The sequence below is a fragment of the Asterias amurensis genome, chromosome 5, assembly GCF_032118995.1.
Source record: "Asterias amurensis chromosome 5, ASM3211899v1".
Taxonomy (NCBI): domain Eukaryota; kingdom Metazoa; phylum Echinodermata; class Asteroidea; order Forcipulatida; family Asteriidae; genus Asterias; species Asterias amurensis.
The window spans coordinates 27,910,072-27,925,713 of NC_092652.1; the positions used below are offsets into that span (position 1 = coordinate 27,910,072).

The following is a 15,642-nucleotide window of genomic DNA, read 5'->3' on the forward strand; positions in this document are numbered from 1 at the left end:
TAAAGCATTACATGGTGCTATCAGAATTAGGTCTCATAATTCAAACGTAGTCCCACAATCTGGCAGGAAATACTGTATGTTACAGTGCCAGGAGCGTCACATGGTGACAGACGTGCGCTTTATAAGAAGCCACAATTATTATTATTACAAAGTCTTGTTGTGCTTTCCACTTTCCTCTTGTTTTGTTGTTTTTAGGATGAACTGCAGTGGCACCCTGATTCTTAAAGCGATTCCACATACACAAAATGCTTGACTTTATTGAAATAAAAACGATTTTGTATAACTCATAAAAAGAATGGTACCAGAGAATGTCTCACGATTCTACATCATGGTGATTAATGTTAAAGGAACACGTTGCCTTGGATCGGCCGAGTTGGTCTTTGAAAACCGTTTGTAACCGTTTGTTATAAAATGCATATGATTAGAAAGATATTTTAAAAGTAGAATATAATGATCCACACAAGTATCACTAGAAATTGCGTGGTTTTCCTTTTACCTCGTCGACAAACACGGTCGGCCATTTATGGGAGTCAAAATTTTGACTCCTATAAATGGCCGACCGTGTTAGTTCGCAAAGTAAAAGGAAAACCACGCAATTTCGAGGCAAATGTGTGTGGATCATTGTATTCTATTTTTAAAACATCTTTCTAATCATATGCATTTTATAACAAACGGTTACAAACGCTTTTCAAAGACCAACTCGACCGATCCAAGGCAACGTGTTCCTTTAATGAAACCTTGGTTGAAACCTGAATTTATATGTTGTCTTCTTTAGGCTGTGCTCCAGTGCTTTGCCGCATGCGATGTCAACATGGTTGGGCCACTAATGAGGAAGGATGTGAGATATGTGAATGCAAGCGACCAGGTAATAAATACACTTAAACTTGTGCCAAAACAAATATTCAAAAAGTCTCTGGTTTAAGGTTCGTCTTCAGACATGTGCAAGATTTTATGTCTCTTCCTGTTTCAAAGGTTGTGCTACGATCAAAGATACTGTATTACAAATCTTAAGAGTAACAAACCACAAGGGAAACTAACTGAGTATTTTTTTTCTTGGCTGCCAGTCAGAAGCCATACAACCTTTAAATACCATATAACTTGGGATGGCACCCAAATTTATAATGCAACCTGGGAAGTGGCAGCAGAGGGATCACCTTAAGGCGATGCGAATGTAAATAATCCATTGGAAAAATGTGCTTTATAAATACTTGTTTATTATGTATTATTTAAAACAAAAGACAAGGAAAACTGAGTGGGTTGAATTTATTAAATTTTACTGGCGGAGTAGCTTATTGACTAGATTTAAAGTAAAGGATTTGAACCTGGGACCTGAGAATGAAAACTTATCAGCGTTTTTAATTTTCATGTAACTTCTTACTGAAATGTTATGCTCCACACCCAAATCAGACACTTCTGGAAAGTTTTTTTTCTTTTTTTCTTTTTAAAGTTGTGATGAAGTTTTTTGTACCGATTTTTTTTTATTGTTGATAAAACCTTACTGTTCTCTCCAGGGCTGATTTGTCCATCACTTTCCATTGACGTTGGAGGCATCTGTGTAGAGGAATGTCGATTTGATAACGATTGTGATAGTGGTCAGTTATGTTGCTCTAATGGATGTGGTCATAGCTGTCGTGAAGGTAAGACTCAAATTGACCTGACAAGGAACGCACCGTCACATTTATTGCGTGTCTGCCATTTTTGACATACTTTGGGTGTGAATTTATTTGAGTAAATTTTTACTCTCAAAATGGTGGACGGGATAGGCTGTATGTTGTGAAAAGGGTCCATAGAAATTATATTTAATGTGGACAACTTGGTAGCAGACATACTGTGTTATTTTTCATTGTTTACATGATGCCAATCATGCACAAGCTTTCTGGAACAACAGTTAAAGACGCTGGACACTATTGGTAATTGTAAAAGACCAGTCTTCTCACTTGGTGTATCGCAATATATGCATATAATAACAAACCTATGAAAATTTGAACTCGATTGGTCGTCGAAGTTTGGAGATAACAATGAAAGAAAAAGCACCTGTGTCACATTAAGTTGTGTGCTTTCAGATGCTTGATTTCGAGACCTCAAATTCTAATTATGAGGTCCCAAATTCAAATTCGTGGAAAATTTCTTCTTTCTCGAAAACTATGTTACTTCAGAGGGAGCCGTTTCTCATAATGTTTTATACTACCAACAGCTCTCCATTACTTGTTACCAAGTAAGGTTTTATGCTAATAATTATTTTGAGTAATTACCAATAGTGTCCAGTGCCTTTGAGTAAGCTACTTATTACTGTAAGAAAATAAAACGCTCATTTCTATCAAGTGTCAGCACAAAAGTTGTAATAAAATGTTATTTAAATTATCTTATTTGTAAATCTAAAAAGCATGTCTTTGAAGCTTTCAATTGTATCCTGATATTTTTGTTTTTCATTCTGTTAGACCTTGGTATCTAAAAACCACCTTTTTTTGTAAACTTGTAAAAAACATACTGTTTTTGTTGTGCACCCAGGTTGTCGTCCAGTCTTGTGCTACTTATACTGCAGACATGGATGGGCCAAGGGAGAGAATGGGTGTGATGTTTGCCAATGTGCTGATCCTCCAATACGTAAGTTCAAATATTGTATTGTAAAAAAAAACCAGTCAAACTACCAATACTATACATTTCTTATAAAGTGTTTTATCTTGGCTTAAAGGCAGTGGACACTATTGGTAATATTGTCAAAGTCTAGCCTTCACAGTTGGTGTATCTCAACATATGCATAAAACAACAAACCTGTGAAAATGGCTCAATCGGTCATCAAACTTGCGAGATAATAATGAAAGAAAAAAACACCCTTGTCACACGAAGTTGTGTGCGTTTAGATGGTTGATTTTGAGACCTCAAGTTCTAAATCTGAGGTCTCGAAATAAAATACGTGGAAATTTACTTGTTTCTCTAAAACTATGGCACTTCAGAGGGAGCCGTTTCTAACAATGTTTTATACCATCAACCTCTCCCCATTACTCGTCACCAGGAAAGGTTTTATGCTACATGTAATAATTATTTTGAGTAATTACCAATAGTGTCCACTGCCTTGTTTGGCATCTGAAAATGAAAATGATTTTTTATGACAAAATAGGTAAAACTGTGTTTGAATTTATGAGACTCGTTGCAGTTACTAATTGATACAGCTCAATCTACAGCCAGCAATGTTAGACACACTAGGGCAAACTCCATTTCCTTAAAGACTCGGGTTCTTTTTGCATACACAATACAAGGGACCTATGACAAAACAGTTGTGGTTCATCATCTTGCTCAAGAACGCAATTGCTTGGGACCTGAATTTAAACTCTGACAATTCTACAACTAAAGGCCTGTGCACCACTGGGCAAGGATATTCCAAATAACTGTAAATTTTAAATGTGTTATTTGTCTCTTGGGTGTTTTCTTATTTCAGAACCAGTCTGTCCAATCCTTTCAGTCCCAGCTGAAAGTGGTGGTATTTGTGTCGAAGAATGTGACGAAAATAATGACCAATGTGAAGGCGGTCAGAAGTGTTGCTCTAATGGCTGTGGCCATGTCTGTGTGCATGGTAAGTGTTGATGTAATGGCTGTGGCCATGTCTGTGTGCATGGTAAGTGTTGCTCTAATGGCTGTGGCCATGTCTGTGTGCATGGTAAGTGTTGCTCTAATGGCTGGAGCCATGTCTGTGTGCATGGTAAGTGTTGATGTAATGGCTGGAGCCATGTCTGTGTGCATGGTAAGTGTTGCTCTAATGGCTGTGGCCATGTCTGTGTGCATGGTAAGTGTTGATGTAATGGCTGGAGCCATGTCTTTGTGCATGGTAAGTGTTGCTCTAATGGCTGTGGCCATGTCTGTGTGCATGGTAAGTGTTGCTCTAATGGCTGGAGCCATGTCTGTGTGCATGGTAAGTGTTGATGTAATGGCTGGAGCCATGTCTGTGTGCATGGTAAGTGTTGCTCTAATGGCTGTGGCCATGTCTGTGTGCATGGTAAGTGTTGATGTAATGGCTGTGGCCATGTCTGTGTGCATGGTAAGTGTTGCTCTAATGGCTGTGGCCATGTCTGTGTGCATGGTAAGTGTTGCTGTAATGGCTGGAGCCATGTCTTTGTGCATGGTAAGTGTTGATGTAATGGCTGGAGCCATGTCTGTGTGCATGGTAAGTGTTGCTCTAATGGCTGGAGCCATGTCTGTGTGCATGGTAAGTGTTGCTGTAATGGCTGGAGCCATGTCTTTGTGCATGGTAAGTGTTGATGTAAAGGCTGGAGCCATGTCTGTGTGCATGGTAAGTGTTGATGTAATGGCTGGAGCCATGTCTGTGTGCATGGTAAGTGTTGCTCTAATGGCTGGAGCCATGTCTGTGTGCATGGTAAGTGTTGCTCTAATGGCTGGAGCCATGTCTGTGTGCATGGTAAGTGTTGCTCTAATGGCTGTGGCCATGTCTGTGTGCATGGTAAGTGTTGATGTAATGGCTGGAGCCATGTCTGTGTGTATGGTAAGTGTTGATGTAATGGCTGGAGCCATGTCTGTGTGCATGGTAAGTGTTGCTCTAATGGCTGTGGCCATGTCTGTGTGCATGGTAAGTGTTGCTCTAATGGCTGGAGCCATGTCTTTGTGCATGGTAAGTGTTGCTCTAATGGCTGTGGCCATGTCTGTGTGCATGGTAAGTGTTGATGTAATGGCTGGAGCCATGTCTGTGTGCATGGTAAGTGTTGCTCTAATGGCTGGAGCCATGTCTGTGTGCATGGTAAGTGTTGCTCTAATGGCTGGAGCCATGTCTGTGTGCATGGTAAGTGTTGCTCTAATGGCTGTGGCCATGTCTGTGTGCATGGTAAGTGTTGATGTAATGGCTGGAGCCATGTCTGTGTGCATGGTAAGTGTTGATGTAATGGCTGGAGCCATGTCTGTGTGCATGGTAAGTGTTGCTCTAATGGCTGTGGCCATGTCTGTGTGCATGGTAAGTGTTGCTCTAATGGCTGGAGCCATGTCTTTGTGCATGGTAAGTGTTGCTCTAATGGCTGTGGCCATGTCTGTGTGCATGGTAAGTGTTGATGTAATGGCTGGAGCCATGTCTGTGTGCATGGTAAGTGTTGCTCTAATGGCTGTGGCCATGTCTGTGTGCATGGTAAGTGTTGCTCTAATGGCTGGAGCCATGTCTGTGTGCATGGTAAGTGTTGCTATCATGGCTGTGGCCATGTCTGTGTGCATGGTAAGTGTTGCTCTAATGGCTGGAGCCATGTCTGTGTGCATGGTAAGTGTTGATGTAATGGCTGTGGCCATGTCTGTGTGCATGGTAAGTGTTGCTCTAATGGCTGGAGCCATGTCTGTGTGCATGGTAAGTGTTGATGTAATGGCTGGAGCCATGTCTGTGTGCATGGTAAGTGTTGCTATCATGGCTGTGGCCATGTCTGTGTGCATGGTATGTATTGAAAGAGTCACACAGACAAATCAACAAATAAAAACCTCCTAAGCAAAAATTATTTCATACTTGATACATGTTTGTTTATAAACAGGTTGTCCACCTGTATTGTGTCGCATGCATTGTGAGCATGGATGGGCCACTGATAATAGAGGATGTGAGATTTGTGAGTGCAAACAACTTGATGGATCTTCAACTACTGAGCTTGCTGAAGGAACACCAAGTGAGTGCCAACCCAAGTGCTCCTAAGCAAATGTTCTTAAATTTCATACTTTATAGGCTGTCCACCTGTATTGTACAATTCACTGTATTTCAAGTTCTGTTAATAAAGAATGTGGGTTTGAATCTCGGCCTGGCTGTTCATGTCTCTAACGTCCTAAATGAAAGTTTTATAAATTGCGAGTTTTGTCTTTACAGTTCTTACAGTTGGCACACAGAGGAGCCAGGATAAAAGATTTGCCAAAAACTGGTGCAGACTACCACGTTTTAGCAGAGCTAAAGATCCTATTGTTTAATTCCATAAGCATTGACGACTATAGAAATTGATTGATTGATTATAAGTTTAAGATGCTTCTTTTTTTCATCTTTTCCTTTTGCTTTTACAAGTGGTTTGAGTCGGGGGGAAATCTGATACTATACAATTTTCATTGGTTAATAATATTAGGGGTATCAGGGTACAGTTCTGACAATCTAAATAAGTTATTTTGTTTGTCCTTTTAACCCCTTGTTTTTGTATGTTCCTGTTAACCCCTTGTTTGGTTCGTTTCCATTTTTTTATCACTGAGTTTTTCTTCTTCTTGCAGCATGCAGCCCAGTAATGTGTTTAATTTTCTGTCAACACGGCTTTGTCAAAGATAACAATGGCTGTGATATGTGTCAATGCAAGCCAGCTCCAGGTATTGGTCTATTTTAAGCCCAATTTCATAAAAACCTGTAAGCAGAATTGTCTGCTTATGGAGTGGCTATTAGCAATGTTTTTATTCCATAAGCACTGCTAAGCAAAGCAAGAGATACCCTAGCTTGCTGGCAGTTCTAAGCAACCCCTTGTGACATACATGTTCACTATCTAACTATATTGTCAATACCATTTTTGTGCATTTGTTTGCGCTTTTGATTTCTATGTAGTGATTGATTCTTATAAGTTTGTTGTTTTCATAAAGAGTATGGAATAAACGTATTATTTAATTAAATCTAATGTTCTAGATTGTTATTTAATACACATTTGCTTATGCATGTTTTTTTGTTGCTATAGTAACCATAAAACTTTGCTTACCTGTGAACAAGTTTTTATAAAAAGTTGCCCTAATATACAGTGTTATGAAGTGCTTTGGGAGACTTCTCAGTTCTGAACTGTCCTGCTTATTAACTAATACCTGAGTTAGTTCAAATAAGAACTAACTTGTCCTGCTAATTGTACTGTAATTTATCCAACAAATACCTTAAAATTTGAAAGTATTGATTGGCCATGTTTCAAACTACATCATATCTATTGTGTCATCTGCCACGTATTTTCTCTTTCTTTTTAAAGAATTAACATGTCCAACAGCCAGTGGAGTTGGTATTTGTAGCGAGGAATGTTCATCTGATAATGAGTGTAATAATGGAGAGCTGTGTTGCTCTAATGGATGTGGCCACAGCTGTAGGCAAGGTAAAAACTAGAAACAAGTCTCATTTGTCAACTCAAACCGCTCCTCTGCTCAACCACTCAAAAGAGTTATTCTTTGCAAACAATGAAAACGACAAGTCCTCAATGCATTTTCAATGGGTGTGTAATAATCAGGTAAATTGTGTTGGTATTTCGTCTGAAATTTGTTTAATGGCCTCTGATATGGTGTATTTTCTTGTAGGATGTGCCCCTGTTGTATGTCGCATGTATTGTCGTTATGGCTGGGATAAAGATGAGCAAGGATGTGAGGTTTGCAAGTGCAAACAACCAGGTAAATACAGCTAAAGTTCATCTAGTTAAATTCTTAAAAACACTCTGCCTTTTCTTGGCCCATTCTGGACTATTTAAGGTTGGCACGTACAAACAACCAGGTAAATACAGCTAAAGATCATCTAGTCAAATTCTTAAAACACTCTGCCATTTCTTGGCCCATTCTGGACTATTTAAGGTTTGCACTTAACCAGGTAAATACAGCTAAATATCATCTTATTTAACTATTAAAAACACTCAGCGTAGTTGCCCCATTCTGGACTATTTAAGGTTTACAGTTGCACTGTAAATGGTGCAGTAGAAGTACAGAAATTCAACTAATAAATGTCTTGTGGCATGCAGAATCTGATTAACTAGTGTCCACAAAGTGGAAAGTCAGTGAAACTAAACCAATATGCCAACCTGATCCCCAAAGATATAGCTCAGGCCATGTCTGAAGTTGCAGCTGCCTTTAGGGCTGCGGCTGTTGATAACCGTGTTGTTATGTGCCTCCTATGATTCAATGCATGTTCACATGAAGATCAAGCCAAAGCCATTAATTAGGACATGGTTCTACCTTGGTAACTCTGTTGTTTATGTCACTCTCTACCAACAATTAGTGTACTTATTATGTGACTTTGTGCATGTGTCTTAACCAAGGGATTATTTTATTCTGCCTTAAAATGTTTGTTTCAGATCTTCAGTGTCCAGCTCCCCAAGAAGAGACATTTGGAATTTGCGCTGACAGCTGCACACCAGACACACAGTGTGGGCGTGGGCAAAAGTGTTGCCCCAATGGGTGTGGTGGAAACCAGTGCATGCCAGGTATGCCGTGCCCTTAAGACATACTGTAAAGCATTATGCATATTCATGTTAAATTTAGGCTTAAGGAGTTTTATAAAGATGGACTACTTGGGTATTTCTTCCACTGGGCGTTAATTCAATTAAAAAAGTAACTAAATAACATTTTTAATAAATAATATATAAATAACATTTCTTTCTTATTTCATGAATGTAGTAACTGGATTATGGATTTGTGCACTTTGTTATATATTATATATCCTTCTGCATGCAGCCTGTCCACCTCTTAGCTGTGGGCTTACCGGATGTCGCTATGGCCATGTTACTGATGAGAATGGATGTGAAACATGTGGCTGTAGAGGCCCTCCTGGTAAGTTGTTATTACCGCACACATTCCTGCTAAGTGGTTATTTCCTTTCCTGCTATGTGGTTATTTCCTTTCCTGCTATGTGGTTATTTCCTTTCCTGCTATGTGGTTATTTCCTTTCCTGCTATGTGGTTATTTCCTTTCCTGCTATGTGGTTATTTCCTTTTCTGCTATGTGGTTATTTCCTTTCCTGCCAAGTGGTTATTCCCTTTCATGCTAAGTGGTTATTCCCCTTTCCTGCTAAGTGGTTATTCAATTTCCTGCTAAGTGGTTATTCCCTTTCCTGCTAAGTGGTTATTTCCTTTCCTGCTAAGTGGTTATTCCCTTTCCTGCTAAGTTATTTCCTTTCCTGCTATGTGGTTATTCCCTTTCCTGCTAAGTGGTTATTCCCCTTTCCTGCTAAGTGGTTATTTCCTTTCCTGCTAAGTGGTTATTCCCTTTCCTGCTAAGTTATTTCCTTTCCTGCTATGTGGTTATTCCCTTTCCTGCTAAGTGGTTATTCCCCTTTCCTGCTAAGTGGTTGTTCCCTTTCCTGCTAAGTGGTTATTCCCTTTCATGCTAAGTGGTTATTCCTGTTTGCTGCTAAGTGGTTATTCCATATCCTGCTAAGCGGTTATTCCCTTCCATATCTTGCTACAGATAAAGGCAGGGCACCAGTCTAGACTGACTGTTACATTATCAGAACCCATTATGAACAGTTTGTATGTTATTTCTGGACACTATATAGTATATAGTTTTTTTATCTTATTCGTTTTGCAGAGGAATGTAAACCAGTTCGATGCAGAAAAATCTGCCGCTATGGCCTTCAGAAAGAGAATGGTTGTAATGTGTGCAAGTGTAATGCACCATCTAGAGGTAGGCATCTTAGACAAGACTCTAGCATTCATTAAATTAAGCAGGTATAACTTGTCTTCATCGTTTGTCTTTGTTGGGGTGAGGGTTTCCACACTGAACGTTCAACGAAAACACTTCAATTAAATGTCCACTCATTGGGCCGTTATGCACAATATGCCTGTTAAACGACTCGGACCTGGTTTGATACCAGGAAGAAATGATTACAGTAATATTTTGGAGCTTCAAGACCCTTTGTTAAAACTTTATTTTTTGAATCTTAAAATTCTTTCCCAGTAAAGGTGTTTTGTTGGCAGGCATGATTGATGATATTTGAAAAATAGCAAATCAGTTTGACACTTTTTCAATTGCAGAGCTTTGTGAGCCTGTGACATGCAGGATGTTTTGCACGTATGGATTTGCAGAAAATGAGGATGGTTGCGAGGTCTGTCAATGTAACCCACCACCTGGTAAGTCAACAGCAGGAAAACTAATGCTATTTTACCCTACAACTGTCACTATAAGTGCTGGTTGATTTCCAGCAGAATTCTGGTTAAGCGATGTGGACCCAATTTAATGGCCCAGGTGACCACAGAATTCCACACTTCATCATCCTTCAACACCACTTCAGGGTATGGAAGACTGAATTTACAAGTACATAAATGGGAATATCTTATTTATATTGCTAGCTGCTACACAATAAAACAGTTGACAATTTTTAAAGTGAATATATATTTTTATACTGGCACTGTATATTAAAGGCAGTGGACAGTATTGGTAATTACTCAAAATAATTATTAGCATAACACCTTACTTGATAACAAGTAATGGGGAGAGGTTTATGGTATAAAACAGTGTGAGAAACGGCTCCCTCCGAAGTGACATAGTTTTGGAGAAAGAAGTAATTTTCCACGAATTTGATATCGAGACCTCAGATTTAGAGATTGAGGTCTCAAAATCAACCATCTAAACGCACACAACTTTGTGTGACAAGGGTGTTTTTTCTTTCATTATTATCTCGCAACTTTGACGACCAATTGAGCTCAAATTTTCACAGGTTTGTTATTTAATGCAAATGTTGAGATACACCAAGTACGGAGACTGGTCTTTGACAGTTACCAATAGTGTCCACTGTCTTTAAAGGAACGTTACAGAATTGGTTTTGCTAGCAAAACAGTTGCTGGCAGTGTAAGCACTTTATGTAATCCACCCATACATAAACTGACAAACCTGTAGAAGTTCGAGATTGATTGGCCATCTGGGTCACAAGAAAAAAAGTGAAAAACCGAATACAAATTTTGCATTGCATCGATGCCAAAACAAAAATGAATAAAATGCTCACTGAGCGATAAAACGCAAAATTATATTATTTATTTCTCATCAAATATGACATTTTAGACAGAAATATTTCAAGGGATGTTTTCAACTATCATCATCATTAGACCGTGTAAGTTTTATGTAAATCTGTGATCTTCCTGATTTTTGCTTCTTACCAATTCTGTAACGTCCCTTTAAATAAAGAAATAATTGTTAGTGTTTGTCTATTTTCAGATGTAGAATGTAGAGATGGCAAGATCTACCAGGAATGTGGTACAGCTTGCCCTATGACATGTGAAAATGTCCGCAGTGATGAACTGATTGGTTGTCCAGCTATTTGTATTCAAGGATGCTTCTGTCCACCAGGCTCTGTACTAGATTCAGATGGGATGTGTGTCAAACAACGACAGTGTGGATGCTTGTATGATGCTGATGGTAATGGGCAGAAGGAGTACTATCAGGTAAGGACACAACTAGGTTGTGTTTAGTATTAGGCTGGGTACATTTGGGTTGCAGAGGGATGGATTGGGTTTATTTGGTTGGATGGGATTGGGTTGGGTGGGTTGTGTTTAGTATTAGGCCGGGGTACGTTTGGGTTGCAGAGGGATGGGTTGGGTTTATTTGGTTGGATGGGATTGGGTTGGGTGGGTTGTGTTTAGTATTAGGCTGGGTACATTTGGGTTGCAGAGGGATGGATTGGGTTTATTTGGTTGGATGGGATTGGGTTGGGTGGGTTGTGTTTAGTATTAGGCCGGGGTACGTTTGGGTTGTAGAGGAATGGGTTGGGTTTATTTGGTTGGATGGGATTGGGTTGGGTGGGTTGTGTTTAGTATTAGGCTGGGTACATTTGGGTTGCAGAGGGATGGATTGGGTTTATTTGGTTGGATGGGATTGGGTTGGGTGGGTTGTGTTTAGTATTAGGCTGGGTACATTTGGGTTGCAGAGGGATGGATTGGGTTTATTTGGTTGGATGGGATTGGGTTGGGTGGGTTTTGTTTAGTATTAGGCCGGGGTACGTTTGGGTTGCAGAGGAATGGGTTGGGTTTATTTGGTTGGATGTGGTTGGGTTGGGTGGGTTGTGTTTAGTATTAGGCCGGGGTACGTTTGGGTTGTAGAGGAATGGGTTGGGTTTATTTGGTTGGATGTGGTTGGGTTGGGTGGGTTTTGTTTAGTATTAGGCCGGGGTACGTTTGGGTTGTAGAGGAATGGGTTGGGTTTATTTGGTTGGATGTGGTTGGGTTGGGTGGGTTGTGTTAAGTATTAGGCCGGGTCTGTTTGGGTTGCAGAGGAATGGGTTGGGTTTATTTGGTTGGATGGGATTGGGTTGGGTGGGTTGTGTTTAGTATTAGGCTGGGTACATTTGGGTTGCAGAGGGATGGATTGGGTTTATTTGGTTGGATGGGATTGGGTTGGGTGGGTTTTGTTTAGTATTAGGCCGGGGTACGTTTGGGTTGTAGAGGAATGGGTTGGGTTTATTTGGTTGGATGTGGTTGGGTTGGGTGGGTTGTGTTAAGTATTAGGCCGGGTCTGTTTGGGTTGCAGAGGAATGGGTTGGGTTTATTTGGTTGGATGGGATTGGGTTGGGTGGGTTGTGTTTAGTATTAGGCTGGGTGCGTTTGGGTTGCAGAGGAATGGGTTGGGTGTATTTGGTTGGATGGGATTGGGTTGGGTGGGTTGTGTTTAGTATTAGGCTGGGTACGTTTGGGTTGCAGAGGAATGGGTTGGGTTTATTTGTTGGGGGGGGGGGGTTCGGTTAAATGGAAATCGATTTCAGTTTTATTTGGTTGGATGGGGTTGGGTTGTGTCGATGTGTTGGGTTTGTTTGATTTAGGTGGGAAAGGATTTTTGTTTTTAGATTGGATGGGTTGGGTTGGGTTGGTTTGGGTTGAGTTATTTTGAGTTTTGGTTTGGTTTGGTTGGGTTGGGTTGGAAAGGATTTTTGTGTCTAGATTTGTTGGGTTGGTTTAGGTTGGGTTGGATTGGGTTTGGTTGGATTGGGTTGGTAGTCTCTGCACTAGACTGACCATATGACAAGATGTGTTTTTTTGTTGATTGATTCAATGATTGCTTCCAATAATAATAAGATGAATTTCTTTGATTTTAAACAGTTGGGTGACTCTTTTGAGATTGGAGTCCGCCACAAGGACCGGTGCCAGTGTCGCCGTGACGGAGCAGTGTTGTGCACACGTAGAAAGCATGGTTCACAAAAACAGTGAATAATTGAGATTTTAAGGTTGAATAAAATAAAAAGGTTATTCTTAGTAGCAGCAAACAAAATGCTAAAACAACTCAACTAGATGATTGCTAATAATAAGAGACTAATAGAAAGATATGTGGAAGCTAAAAGATAGGTTTAGAGAAGTGTATCTGATTTGCTGTGTTAACGCTGCTATACCACTCTTAGTTCTGTTTCACAATTATTATATTACAAGATTCTTATATACCATACATTTCCTAGAAGCCAAATCATAACTTAAAACATATATTCCCAGTTTTACAAATCATGCGATGGCCTTTGCACAGCCATGTGTGTACAGCAGTCGATACTGCAATTGGATTTGGGAAAGGATTGAAATGGGAAGCAACATCTGCTCTATTTTTATTTGGATTTCTTTTGTTCAGCTGAGCTTGCTGCCGACTTTACATGTCCTACTGCATTTAAACAAAGGTTCAAGAAGATAAGGTTTGCAACAATACTGTGTATCATTCTGAAATGTTATTTTACCCATTTAATTCACTGGAATTTATAATGAAGTGTAGTGTTTACTGCTTTTTTATCTTGCAGTTTGTTTTTATATGTTTATAAAAAATACATTTTTATTGATTGAAATTTGTTGAATAAATGGATTTTTTGCAAACGATTTAAAATCCTTGACACAAAAATTGTGGGTTATTTTATTTGCTTCTTGTCACATGAGGCAATTTACAGTCAACCGGTTCCAGGCAATCTCCAAGAAGAAAAGCCTATGTTTCTTATGGTTTGTTTGACAATGTTCCCCAAAATGTCAAGCATGACCCCAGATATCACGCACGAAAAAAATACATGGAGCGCAAGCGGCGAAGCCGCGAAGCACTTTCCTTCAGCAACTCGTTGTGGGGCCTTATGTTTTTTTTTACTTTTTACCAAAGATTTTGGTTGGAGAAATGTAATGCATAATTCATGAGCTTAATGAGTTGTAATAAGAAGACACAATTGCCATAGATCACAAGCCGCATGCACGCCCCACGACCCCCACACTCATAATGGTGCACTTAAAGGAACACGTTGCCTTGGATCGGACGAGTTGGTTTATGAAAAGCGTTTGAAACTGTTTGTTATGAAATGCATATGGTGAGAAAGATGTTTTAAAAGTAGAATATAATGATCCACACAAGTATCAATCAAAATTGCACGGTTTTCCTTTTACGTCGCGAACTAACACGGTCGGTCATTTATGGGAGTCAAAGTTTTGACTCCCATAAATGGCCGACCGTGTTTGTCGACGAGTTAATACGAAAACCAAGCAATTTCGAGGCATATTTGTGTAGATCATTGTATTCTACTTTTACAACATCTTTCTAACCATATCAATTTTATAACAAACGGTTACAGGACGCTTTTCAAAGACCAACTCGACCGATCAAAGGCAACGTGTTCCTTTAAAAGTCACGTGCTGATGAAAACACACCCAATGTGCATACATGAATAACTGGTTAGATAAAGGCGCTTCGCCACTCGAGCTGGTCTTTTTATCGTGCGTGGCATCTAGGGGTGCCGCCGCCGTGCGCGCCAATGAAAATGGAGGAAGAAAAGGCAACCTTGACCAAAGAGTCCATACGCCCATGAAACAATGGGATTAATGTTACCCTCCAGGTACTGTCAAAGGAAAAACATACTAAGATACAAAGGAATATCTGAAGTAAACCGAATAACCATCTTATAATATTGTGGTACTAGGGTGGGATCTATGTGATTGGTTAACACGTTATTAAGGGTGATTCTGTGTATAGAAATACCAAGGGTTTTAGGGAAAAAATTGGCATCTGACTTAAATTTCAAGAGCTATTAAAAAAAACCATCGTAATCATTTCCAAAGGCACGTACTGGACGTTATTGGTAATTACTCCAAATAGTTGTTAGCATAAAAACTTACTTGGGAACAAGTAATGGAGAGCTGTTGATAGTATAAAACATTGTGAGAAACGGCTCCTTCTGAAGTGACGTAGTTTTTGAGAAAGAGGTAATTTTTTACTTAAATGTTTGAATTGAAATCGAGACCTCAGCTGAGATCTCGAATTCAAGGCATCTGAAAGCACACAACTTTTACAAAAAGAGCGTTTTTGTTCAGTTATTGTCTCGGGTTCAAATTGTTATTTCATGCTTACGTTGAGATACACCAAGTAAGAAGTGGTTATTGACAACTACCAAAGGTGATCCTTGGGATGAGTTCACAACGGGTCGTTCATGACTTACCCTTCTGGATCAATACTGCAATCAATCTACCAAATGTAGGGATGTATAGGTTGCAGGTGTGTGGTGCTGGGGACTCTAATTATTATAATGCGCTCTACCTTTGATATTTGACAGGTTTAAGTTGTGTAGGCTTTTTTGAATGCATCAGGTGAGGGAGCTTCTCTCACAGCAGTTTTTCCTATTATCTAAATTGTTATAAATTGATTTATAATAAAATTTGAATTCCTCCCAAACATACAATGAATAAAATCTGGAACAATGAAAACACGTGGTCGACAGTTCTAATTTAAAACAAAAGAATATTTAAAACTAGACACAATGGCTAGTTCCAAAGCCTTCTCCGTTGTTGTTTCGTGATACAACTTCCAAGGATTTTTGTTTTTAATATGGAATTATCTAACGCTTAAAAACACCTTTTAATTATCGTGGGAAAGACAAAACTATCATAATAATGAGAAGAACAACTAAAAAGTCTGCAGAGCATTTAGGGCAAACATCGAATTTTGACAATAAGGAATTTGTTAGTAAAGTTTGTATCG

General features: G+C 39.4%; 1 protein-coding gene across 1 annotated transcript in view; it reads left to right on the forward strand.

Moving 5' to 3' along the window:
* LOC139937139 (uncharacterized) overlaps positions 1 to 13,518 on the forward strand; it is a 32,117-nt gene extending 18,599 nt beyond the window's left edge. The window contains exons 25-38 of the mRNA XM_071932148.1: positions 776 to 865; positions 1,512 to 1,637; positions 2,509 to 2,604; positions 3,437 to 3,571; positions 5,514 to 5,642; positions 6,223 to 6,315; positions 6,948 to 7,067; positions 7,267 to 7,356; positions 8,031 to 8,159; positions 8,410 to 8,505; positions 9,262 to 9,357; positions 9,708 to 9,803; positions 10,885 to 11,111; positions 12,759 to 13,518. Coding sequence (XP_071788249.1) covers positions 776 to 865; positions 1,512 to 1,637; positions 2,509 to 2,604; positions 3,437 to 3,571; positions 5,514 to 5,642; positions 6,223 to 6,315; positions 6,948 to 7,067; positions 7,267 to 7,356; positions 8,031 to 8,159; positions 8,410 to 8,505; positions 9,262 to 9,357; positions 9,708 to 9,803; positions 10,885 to 11,111; positions 12,759 to 12,866 — 1,631 coding nt within the window. The 3' untranslated portion in view covers positions 12,867 to 13,518. The remainder of the gene's footprint in view (positions 1 to 775; positions 866 to 1,511; positions 1,638 to 2,508; positions 2,605 to 3,436; positions 3,572 to 5,513; positions 5,643 to 6,222; positions 6,316 to 6,947; positions 7,068 to 7,266; positions 7,357 to 8,030; positions 8,160 to 8,409; positions 8,506 to 9,261; positions 9,358 to 9,707; positions 9,804 to 10,884; positions 11,112 to 12,758) is intronic.
* Positions 13,519 to 15,642: the final 2,124 nt, after the last annotated feature.